At 37.7% G+C, this 12,458-nt stretch overlaps 1 protein-coding gene across 1 annotated transcript; it reads right to left on the minus strand.

The window, feature by feature from the left end:
- Positions 1–494: 494 nt before the first annotated feature.
- LOC114881317 lies at positions 495–2,789 on the minus strand. Its single transcript, XM_029198062.2, has one exon. It carries the CDS (start codon positions 2,787–2,789, stop codon positions 495–497), a length of 2,295 nt encoding a protein of 764 aa, XP_029053895.2.
- Between the last annotated feature and the right edge of the window lie 9,669 nt (positions 2,790–12,458).

Raw genomic sequence — 12,458 nt, forward strand, 5'->3', positions numbered from 1 at the left:
ATTGAATTTCCCTAGTATTTTTTATCACAATTTCGCGTTGTATGGCAAATTTGTTTAACAGTGGAAGTTGTTCGGTATAGGTTTTCCAAGAAGAGTATATGGATGATGGAACGAGATCGTCCGACCCTAAGCCACACTTCCACAATTGCTGCATAATTATTTTTGCTTTTATGACTACCGGCCCGAGTAAACCTAGCGGGTCGAACAATTGAGCTATTTTGGATAATATGTTTCGTTTGGTTGCACGATATTCAATGGTCTCTATTGATGTTTCGTAGTTAATTGTGTCTCCTAATGGCCGCCAAGATATACCTAAGGTCCGTTTGATATTTTCTGAATCTAAAGTAAAGCATTCGTCGAGTGACCGTTCCCTTAGGGGTACTATTAAAGAAGGTTCATTTGTAGCCCACTGTCGTAAATGGAAACCTCCTGAGTTCAAAAGCTCGATTAATTGGTCCCTAAGTGTCGTAGCTTCTTCTAGTTTATTAGCACCGTTAGAAAATATCTTCTTGAATTGTTCGTCCGACCATAAGAGTATCGTTCAAAGAAATTCCGGTACTAGATTTGGCAGAGCCATCGAATACCACTCTGACCTTGGTGGTGAGGCTGCTATTTTTTATCACCGCGTGATGAGGTAAATAATACCCTTGCTCGGTATTAGCCGTTTTGGTTATGTCGGTCATGTGATTTAATTTTTCGTATTCCTCTAAAAAGGTTGAATATTGCTGAAGTGATTCTACATTGGATTGTAATCTCCGTTCTAATGCCAGAAATCGTCTTAACGCTATAGCATGCGATTCTCCGAGTTGGGACTTTTTCTCATTGAAAGGTAGACGAACTATATATCGACCAGTTGGATCACGATCAAGTGTTTGTTTGAAGATAGTTTCACAAAGTTTTTCCGCGGCAGACAAGATTTGTTTATGAGGATACTCCTCAAGTTCCCAAAATTTGGCAATTTGGAAATCTAACTGAGTTGTTGTCACGAAACAATTTGTTGTAGGTTTTGTTTTTGAATTAATCCCTACTTCTCCCGAAACAATCCAGCCTAGTTGGGTTTCTTGCAATACTGCGGTTCGATTTTTTAGTCGTATTTGCCCGGCACGTAAGAGTCGATAAAATAGATATTCCCCTAACAGAGCATCAATGTCTGCAGGTTTCTGAAAGTTAGGATCTGCGAGCTGTACTGTATCAGGAATTTGTAGGTTGTTGACATTTACTGATCGCGAAGGTAATTGATTGGTTATTACTGGTAAAGTTAAGAAATTAGCTTCGCACGAGAATTCCGTGACCCTAGATTTTATTTGAGCGCGAACCGAATAATTAACTTGATTTACTTGCTGAGCCAAGCCTGGTACTGGTATATGCATTTTAGTTTTTGGTAATCGTAAAGAATTTGCTAGTCTTTCAGTTATGAAATTGGATTGAGAACCAGGATCTAAAAGAATGCGACATTCGTGTTCCTGGTTATCCTTGTCTAAGATTTTGATGCAGGCTGTGGCTAGAAGAATCTCAGAATTTCCACAGGATGCTAGAGCTACCGAAGGAATTACATTACGATTTGCAGACGAACTTGTTGCCTGATCGATCGTTACAGCTACGTTATCCAAAAAATGGAGTAGCGTATGATGTTTTCCATTACATTTCTGACACATACTCGAACGACACTGTGGGGTGGCGTGATTATCTCTAAGACAATTGATGCAAAGATTAGCTGACTTAACCAATTTCAGTCTCTCACGAGGAGTTTGATTTAAAAGATTTGGACATTGATTTACATAATGATTTTGCTTACACAGAGGACACGATAACGTACGAGTACTAACAAATGTATTGGCTCGCGGTTTTACCTTAATGTCGCGCCCCTCAACACGTTTTCGTTGCCCAATATTTTGATTATGTGTTACTAATTGCACTGGTTCGTCATCGCGTGAATATTTATTTAAGAATGACAGAAGGTCTTTGAATGTAGGCATTTCATCATCCTCAATTGAGCGCTCCCAGGCAGTGCGCGTGTGCTTATTTAGTTTAGCAGTTAATATATAAATAAGTAATTCATCACAATCTATCGATGCATTTAAAACTCTCAATGCGTTTACATGCATTTGTGCTCCTTCCGCTACAGTGCGCAATGACGACGGAGTGTCTTTCGCGACATCGGGTAGTTCGAATAATGCCCGAACGTGACTCTGGATTATTTTGCGCGGTTTATTAAAGCATTTTTGCACTAATTCCCATGCAACCGAGTAGTTTTCTTCGGAAGCGGTTAATGAATTTGTTACACTGGCTGCAGTACCCGTCAAATAAGATTTTAATAGGTGAAATTTATGAGTAACTGGAATGGACGCATTATCGTGCACTAAAGACCGAAAGGTATCATAAACGCCTTGCCACTCAGCATAATCGCCGTTGAATTGTTTGATGTGTATTTTAGGGAAAATACTTTGTGAGACTGGACCTGACGGACTCGATGCATTGGTAGTATTTGATGCCTTGCTAGGTTCGCGGTTACTAAGTTGATACAACGTGCTACTTATAAAATCTGCACATTCGTAATAGAGAATTTCGAACTCTTCGCGAATATTAGCCTGATCTGAACTATCATCTTTTTCCTCTATTTGATCCTGAATTGACGAAAAGTTATTATAATAATCCTCCAGTTTCAGTTTTCGAAGTTCTAGGAAGGGAATTTCTAGTTTTTCTGTCTTCCTAACTGAGTTGTTTATGCGAGTTATTTGAGCTTTAACATTAGCGCGTTGTTTGGTTAACGATTTTAATTCGATGGACATTGTTGTAATCGAAATTGAGGCACTGAGAGGACGAATAAACTGTGTAGTTCGTAAAGGAAGGTGAGTCAAGACTTACCAGAGTGATGATACCATTGGTTCCTGTTGACTTTGGATGGTGCTGTCAACACTATGATGTTGATTCAGAAAGGGGGATGAGATGCTCCTGATGTGAGAGATCTGCTGCGTTCCGCTTCAGTTCTGATTGTTGCAAAATGTCCAGCAGGGGGAGAAGGTGCTTCTTGTTGAAGGCTGCCCTGTCTTCCGCTTCGCTGCCGGACACAGCACGATGAACACCGTTTGTTCAAACAGTGATAGGTGCCGAAACACTCGTATAGTTGTTTCGTGGATGATAGATGCGGATCACAGTTCCAAGTCACTGTATCCGGCTCGAAGGAACAAAATGTTGTGTCGTGCTCTTCGTTTCTCGTTTTGAAGGCAGCACGGCTTGAGAGTTATTCCCAAGTAGGAAGGTTTTAAAAATCAAGCGAGAGTGTTCTAGATAATAGGTTACAGAATGTCTTTATTTCGATAGAGTTCTGTCTCGTGTAATGCTGATTCTTGGAATGAACTTGTCGTACAGATACCGGACTTATATATTGTTTCTTGAAGCCAGCAACAGCCAATCAGGGCCGCTGGTCGTTTGTACAAAGGGTGACCAGCGAGTCACTAGCGCAGGTATGCGACCGATGGCGTTTAAGAGACGTTGAAAAGGCGCTTGGTAGCGAATACATAACACCACCTCTTTCTTTAAAAATTGGCATTTGTCAGGTTGTAAGCATAGATTTGCTTCTCTAAGTTTAGCCATCACCCTATTGACTTTTATCTCGTGTTCACGTAACAAGCTTGCATATATTACAATGTCGTCGATGAACACGAATAGTTCCAGTCCTTGCAGTCCGTCTAGGACGTTATTGATTAGGCGCTGGAACGTAGCTGCAGCGTTTTTCAACCCAAAAGGCATTCTGTTGAATTCGAAGTGCCCAAATGGTGTTGAAAATATTGTCTTATGCTTATCATCTGGATGCATTGGTGTTTGATGAAAGCTGGATTTCAGATCAAACACGGAGAAGTACTTTGCGCTTCCCACTTGATCCTGGATATCAGTTATGTTTGGTAGCGGATAGGCATCGCTAATTGTCTTTTCGTTTAGTTGTCTGAAATCAATTACCAATCTCCACAATTTGTTTCCCTGTAAGTCCTGTTTTTTAGGTACTATCCACAAGGGGGAGTTAAATGCTGTCGATGAATGTTTGATAATTCCTTTTTCGAGGAGATCACTTACTTGGTGATTAATTTCGTCCTTCAACGCATGAGGATACCTGTATTGTTTTACGTTTGCAGGCATCTCATCCGTTGTGATGATCCTATGGTAGATTTTATTTGTTGCTGTAAGTTTATCTCCGTCTATAAAAAATCTATCAGCGTGCTCTTTAACTATATTCTCTACGCTAGCAAATTCTTCCTGATTTAGGTGATTAAGTTGTAGTATCTTCAGAATTTGTTCAGCTCGTTCAGGTTTCTGGTGAGCTGTATCTTCATTCATTGGTGCCTCTTCATATTGTTGCAGCTCTACTCTATTAGCATTTCGATCTCTATATCTTCCGCTCCAACATTGATTGCATATAGAAATGCGATTCCATCCCGATTTGTAACTGTAGCATTCCCCATATATAGTTGTGGGTGTAGCTGTAGCTTTGGGACGAAACCAGTCTTTATTCCTGCGTTTGATATTTTTATGGGTATCATGGTCTTGGTGCTAGATGGTATTACCACTGCGGGTTGTTTAAATGGTATTATGCTGTTGTTCACGATTAATATAGATTTGGCGTAGTTAATGCTGGCTCCACTGTTTTTGAAGTATTCTGTGCTCAAAATTTCGTCTTGTTCAATTGGTAACTCTTCTATAATGTGGAATATGAACTCGGTCTCCAGTACTCTTATTTTGACGTATCCTGCTGTGTAAATAGAGCTCTTGGTTATTCCATTTAATTGAAAAATGACGTCTGTATTTATAGTTATTTTGTTTGATATTACTTGTTTTTTAATAATATTGATATCCGACCCTGTGTCGACCATGAATAATGGCTTCTGATTTTCGAAATTTTTGCTTAATAGCTCGACACTGGGAGATTTATTTATTTCTCCTAAGTTTAGGCACAAGTTTGCTCTTTTACGTACCTGCTGTACTTGTGGAGGTTGCTGGAGTCTTTAGCTCTTGATACGCTTTCTTTCGGCATTCTTGAATAGTGTGGCCGATATTTTGACAAAATTCGCAAATTAGAGCTCTATTTGTAGTCCAATTTCGATTCTGTCTTGTCGTAGACTGGCTTCTATAGGTTTGATTAGGCTGCGCAAAGTCCTGGTCTTCCTTGCTGGGTCTTAAACCAGCAGGTTTCCAAGGTGTGCCCGGACGGTTGGCAGTGCTGGCAATACTTAGCTTGCTAATGGGCCCTCGACGTTGGTTGTCTTTGGAACCTTTGGCTGCAGCACATACTGGCATTGTGCCCATATCCAAAACAGTTGCTACATTCTTCGACTGTAACGAAGCCTTGAGCTATTTTAACCTTTGTTAGGTTTTCTGTGCTTTCAGCTTCCGCAAGGATAGCTGTGCTTATTGCGTCGTTCAGGTTATCAAAGTCTTGATTTCCCATGCGATTGTACACTTCTTGTTTTAAAACAATCAGGAATGCTCTGACGGTACTCGTTTCTGAGGATCGGTTGTATCTCTCAACCTGATCCGGGAATTCCATCTCATTACAGCTTTTGATCTGTAATAAGAGCCCTGAGACGTGGCTGCCGTAGTCTACGACTGCCTCGTTTGGCATTTGTACAATTTTTGCCATGTCCCCGTATAGTTGAAATGAAGAGAATAGCGGAGGAAACGAGATTTTATCACGGCAATCAGTTCTTCAATGGTGTCGTAGTCCATGTTTAAAACTACCCTCGACGCTTGTCCGTAGAGTTTGTTTTTGATTAGCTGCACCAATCCATATTCAGCATTCGGGGAGATTATACTCTTCGCCTTAAAGCAGCTCTTTGCGAACTGGTAGACTGGTATATTGCGGCCGTTGAATGCAGGCACAATATCTACTGCATCTCGAATGCTGATTGGCTGGTTCCCCTCGGTTGATCCGCTGGTTGATGCGCTGGCTGGTATATCGGTTGCCTCGTTGGCCATCTTGATGCATAATTATATTATATGTGTAAGACTTAAATCTAGTCGGATGGAGCGAGTCGACACGTGTGGATGTAGTTTTTCAACTGTAATTTAATATATATTTAGATACATAGATTTTACATACATTTGCATACCTTTACCGACCTGAATCTACACAATTGTCGATATTCTGTCTGTACTTCTTCTCTCAACCGATGATCTCGAGCGTCCATTTGCTCGGCTCATTCTGCCTGTCCCCACGTGGCTTTTTCACTTTCTCTCTCCCCGCCGCTGCTGCGGCATTCCTCCGTACTGTCATATGACTCTCGTCATATGGTGAGTTGGCGGGACGTTCAAACTTACATCCCCCCTCTTAGCGCGGGTCTGCCGAGGTTCATGGAAAGTACGGCACCAGTTTTACTCGCGTGAAATAAATTGGATTCCTTTTTTTTAAATCCGCTGTCTATTACGTAAATCAAGTCTGATATCTTCTCTTTTATTCTGTGTGGTCCTGTTCTGATTACCATTAGTTTGTTTCTGTTTAGTTCATTACTATTTTGTATATACACCAGATCACCGATATTATAGTCAATTTTTGTTGCATTTTTATCATAGTGTGTTTTGTTTTGATCGTGTATTTTCTGTGAATTTTTAAGAGCCAATAATCTGTTTTCATTTAAATTTTCGATGTTGTTTTTATCTAAGGATGGTGGTAGTGTGGAATTGTCTGTGCCTGTCAGCAGATATTTCGGGGTGAACCCCGTGGAGCTATGTATTGTATTATTGTATTCTTCTACACATTTTTCAGCTATTGCCGGCCATGGAGTGTTTTTATTTTCATATATTTTACACCATATCCTGTTTACTAAAGTCTGATTTGTTCGCTCATTTAATCCATTTGAAAATGCACAATTTACTGCAGTGAAAATCAGTGTTATATTTTGAGCTTTTATGTATTTTTTGAATTCTGTTGAATTAATCCCCGCATATTGATCTGTGAGTAACGTTTTTATTTTCCCATTCTGTTCTACTTTTTTTACTATTTTTACAAAATCTTTTGACATCTGTGTTTTGGACGTTGTGATGAATGCACATCTGGTAAAGTGGTCTATGACCAGGTGGAGATATTGTTTTGTGCTCTTGTTTCCTTTAAAACCTCCTATTGTATCCAAAGATACGATTTCGAATGGTTCCGTTGCTGGCCCCAGTTGTGATGGTGGAGCTTTAAAACAGCCCACTCTAGTTTTATTTTTCTTGCACGTTTCACACGCCCTACAAACTATTTTTATGTGTTTGTACATGTTTTTAAAGTAGAATTTTTGACCAATCGTCAACGTTAGCTGTTTTGTTCCAATGTGTCCTTGTTTGGCATGCATAGTTTTTATTAGGTTGATTCCAAATTCTTCTGTTATCCAAATCTTTCTTTTCTTATTTAATGTTTTGTATATTATGCTATTTTCAATGTTATAATTATTATCTAACTTTATCAATTTTTGGTTTTCAATTATTTCTTCTATTTTTAGAAAATTTGATGTTCTTACCACCGAATCTATTCTATTTTTTCCTCCCTCTGATTCTAAGACCGGATTTCTGGATAAACAGTCCGCTTCTACGTTGTCTTTGCCTGGATTGTATACTATGTCAAATTCAAATTGAGAAATGAGATTTAATATTTCCAATAACTTAGGGTCTGTGCACTTGTTTATATTAAAATTTTCCAATGGTTTGTGATCCGTTAATATTAAGAATTTTTTTCCCATAAGATAATACTGCCAATATAGAATAGCTTCCTTTACTGCTAGGCATTCAATGTAAATCGCCTTTTTCGTTTTTTGTGTTTTTGTTAATTTTTTTGAAAAATAGAATACCGGCTTTAACTTTTTGTTTTCTTGCTGCTGTTTTAAAACTGCTCCAATTCCTTCGATGCTGGCATCTGTGTAAATGTAGATTGGAGCATTTTGATCGAAGATCGCTAATACTGGTTGTGAGCATAGATACTCTTTTATCCTCTCAAAGTTACTTTGGCATTTTTCTGTCCAATCGAAATTCACATTCTTTCTCAGCAAATTGTGGAATGGTTCTAAAAGAATTGTGCTTCTTGGAATGTATTCCAGGTAAAAATTTATTTTTCCCAGTAACTGTCTTATATGTGTTCTTGTTTGTGGGGTAGGAAATTTTCTGATGGCTATCAGATTATCTGTCATTGGTTTTACACAGTTTTCACCAATTTCGTGACCTAAATACGTTGTCTTATTCTGTATAAATTTACATTTTGCCCAATTTAGCTTAAAACCTTGATCTTGCAGTGCTCTTAAAGTTTGTTCAATATGTGCTATGTGTTCTTCATAATTTTTAGAATGAATTAAAATATCATCAATGTAATTTACTACGTGCGGTCCCAGTGAATATTTTCTTATTACACTAGCAAGTATTCTTTGAAATATTGACGACGAAGACCTTAAACCAAACGGCAAACACCTCCATTGCCAGTGACCATGATGAGTTACGAAGGCAGTTTTGTACCTGTCTTTTTGTCGCACTGGTATCGACCAAAACGCCGAGTTTACATCCAGTTTTGTAAAATATTTACAGTTTCTTGCGCGTAGCGTTAAATCATCAATTCTTGGGAATGGTTGACTCTCTGGCACTACAATTTTGTTCAGATCTCTGTAATCAATACATAGACGTGATTTTCTTCCTTCCTCTTTTTTGAACACTAATGTGACTGGAGCTGCATACGGGCTGCACGATTCTTCAATTAAACCTGCTTTTAACAATTTATCAATTTGATTTTCTATTTCTATTTTATCTTGTGTCGAACATTTGTAGGGTTTCTTTGCTAAGTATTTGTTTTCTGTCAACTTTATTGTTGCTTCATACTCTAATGTCTTACCCACATCAAATTTATCTTTTGCAAAAACGCTATCAAATTTATGTAAGATATTTTCCAATTTATTGCTGTCATGCAGTTTGTCTTCTTCTTTCTTATGCCAGTTCACTCTTTTGTTTTCTTCTTCTATATACTTTTGAGTGATTTTTAAGTTTTCATCTTGCCTAAGTTTAAACTTTTGTATGGCATCTAGTCCTAACAATAGGTTTTCTTTGAAATTGTCATTACTTATTATGAAGAAAGAGGATGATTTTTCTATTTTGCCAATTTTTACCAGTAATGTTGTAACTCCTTCTGTTTGTGTTACTCCTGTTATACTTTTTATGTTGTCCCCTCCACTTATCATAGAATTGATACTGTTATAATTTTTTTTCCAATATTTATAGTTTATTAATGAAATATTAGATCCAGAGTCATACAAAGCGACTGTCGGATTTTTATTGATACAGATTCTTATTTTGATAAGTGGAGTTACTAATCGTTTTTTGAGTGTTCACTATTAGCTACAGCATCTTGGATTTCTAGGTTATTTATTACTTTTATGTTACTATTTTTTTTATTTTGCATACTTTTATCTTTGTTTCTGCATATGTTTTCTGGATGAAATCTATTTTTATAACCTAAATTTATACATATTGTACACGGTTTTATTAAATTTCCGGTATTTTGTTTACTTTCACTGATTACGTTTTCCTTCTTTTTATTCTTGAAATGACCCAGCTGTTTTAGCTTTGCCATCAAGTCTTCTATAGTTTTTAAGTTCTGTTTTTCTAACTTATTCCTAATAAATTCAGGTAGAGCTATTGCAATTAGATTTATTTGTGAATTCAAAGTTAGTTCAGGATCTGCTTCTAATAACAATTTTTGTTTTTTTAATCCAAATTCTAATAAAGATCCATTTAAAAATTTATATTTATATGCATATGTAATCTCAGACCATGATGTTTCAGAAAATGCGTCTAAAAAGGAATTGTTCCACATTTCCCATGCATGTGAAATTGAGTTAGAATTCATAAAGTTTACATACCAATCTAAGGCAGATCCTTCCAAAAATAATCTTAGAACTTGTGCATACTTATCTTCTGTTATTCTTAATCTACTACATTCTTGTAGGAATAATTTTATCCATGATCTAGCGTTTGCATTTTCGCCACTGAATTTCATTATAATCATGTCCTTCACTAAGGAATGTATAGATTTTTCTTGTGCTTGACTTTCTCCGGCTTTTGATTGTGAATTTACTGGCACTTCTTCTAAGTACCATTCATTAAAGACCACATTATTTTCTTCATCCAAATATATTTTACGCAGGTCCTCATTGAGTGTGATCACCATATTTCTAAATTTATTACGCGTGGCTAAGCTTTTCACGACATTTCTTGCAATCGTGGTTTTGAATAAATCTTCATGGTGTGCACTGGTTTGTTGTTCCTGCGGGAATCGAAAAATTTGTTTCTGATCCATCAGTTTAATCGTTTTCACTTTAACCACGGTTGTTCTACTCGTAGCACCTGCTTCTGATTCAAATCTGAATTCTGCTTTAATTGTCTCCATTGTGTAGATTTGTAAGACTTAAATCTAGTCGGATGGAGCGAGTCGACACGTGTGGATGTAGTTTTTCAACTGTAATTTAATATATATTTAGATACATAGATTTTACATACATTTGCATACCTTTACCGACCTGAATCTACACAATTGTCGATATTCTGTCTGTACTTCTTCTCTCAACCGATGATCTCGAGCGTCCATTTGCTCGGCTCATTCTGCCTGTCCCCACGTGGCTTTTTCACTTTCTCTCTCCCCGCCGCTGCTGCGGCATTCCTCCGTACTGTCATATGACTCTCGTCATATGGTGAGTTTGGCGGGACCGTTCAAACTTACATATGTATTATATGTATATATATATCTATCTATTCATTCTATCCTTCTCTTACTTTTTCTTCTCCTATCTATATATATTTTTATTTTTATTCTAAGCTGAATAACATTAATGTCCGCAGAGAATCGATTTCTCTTTACCACTCGAACAATCCCACCGCTGTCACCAAAAATTTATATACTCTACGTGTAACGTCCCAGATTAGGTACGTCACTGCACCAACGCATAGGGAGAACGGTTCCCTCAGAAGGCGACTCGTACTTAGTAATAGGGATTATAGGTTCGTGTGATGCGCGGTTAAGGAGTGAAATCCAACGTTAAGTACCCTTTATAATAGATTTATTAAAGATTGAAAAGTATAGCAAGATATTAATTACTTAGTCTCTTTTACAATGACTCAGCCCTAAGGTGAAATACAAAAGAAAATAATAGTATTAATATTACAGTGAGTCCGGGCTAGATGAAAACATAAAGAAAATATAATGAATTCGCCCTAAATGAAAATATAATAGAAAATGTGGTTATTAATAGAAATTAGTATATATTAGTATGCGAATTAGGCTATAGGTACAGCCAATACTCTGGATAATGACCAACCACACTAAGTATTGGAAACTATCAATGTCAGTGACTTGTACAGTATCCTCAGACATGAGCGAACTTTTGCCTACAGGTCGCGATCGGTTTCTGGTCTAGCCAGAGCTATATTAGTGTAGGCCGTTTCAAGGAGCTCCGCTCCTCGCTAGCTCTTTACACTTGAGTATGAACTCAATACTAATATATGGTTAACACGTTGCGCACCATGAGTAGGGTGTCCACAGATCTGAAGAGTCTCGTACCTCGTCACTGAAAAATAAGGATTTGTCTTTACTCTTGTGTTCTATCTTTGCCTAAGCAAATCAGCGCAGAGCTTTTCCTTTATTGCCAGAGTGGTGTCTGCATTCGACCGAAGTCGGAGACGATCTGATCTTTCTCTGCGCGGAACGCCTCTATAGTCAGATTCTGCTGACCAAGCGCTTTTTTTTCTACATAGGATTCCTTTTGTCTTTTGGAATTTCCCAGTACGTGACTCCCGAACACCCCTACTCCCTAATCTATACGCGGTCTCCCTACTCTATGATTTCACCCCACCGCGAGATCATCGATGTTCCGCTAACGCATACGTGGTTGCGCATCGATCAATTATCGATAATTTTATTTATCAACCGACTAGACATTTATCGACCTACTGACTAGATTGAATTATCTACAAAATATGAAACGAAAACTATTTTATTGTAACAAAATTAAATAATAAAAAAAAAAAATAAAACAAAAGGTGATGGCTTCTTTTAGCGGGACGTTACAGCTTCCCCGTGCGTTGGTCTCTTGTCCTCAAGAGACTGTGGTTGCACCTTTTTAGAATGCAGATTGAACATTTTGAAATGTTGATTCTCCAAAATCCTGTTTCCATTCTATTGCTACAGCAGCTAAAATCTTAAAGTTAGAAACTTGTAATGAGGTATCAAAAGGATCTACTATACGATAAAAAGGCCAGATTGTACCCAACTCTGTCTTCTTCTTATTCATTGCAACTTTAAATCTTGAAACATCGGACCATACTCTCTTATCCGTATGTGCATAAGCTAATGGATCTCCTGTAATAAAATCTAACATAGCATTGATGATGGTCATGGAAGTATCATGTAATAGTGTGATAGCAGTTTCCAACTCAGGATATAAACCCTGAAATTGAAGAGC

The sequence above is a fragment of the Osmia bicornis genome, chromosome 7 (assembly GCF_907164935.1).
Source record: "Osmia bicornis bicornis chromosome 7, iOsmBic2.1, whole genome shotgun sequence".
Taxonomy (NCBI): Eukaryota; Metazoa; Arthropoda; class Insecta; order Hymenoptera; family Megachilidae; genus Osmia; species Osmia bicornis.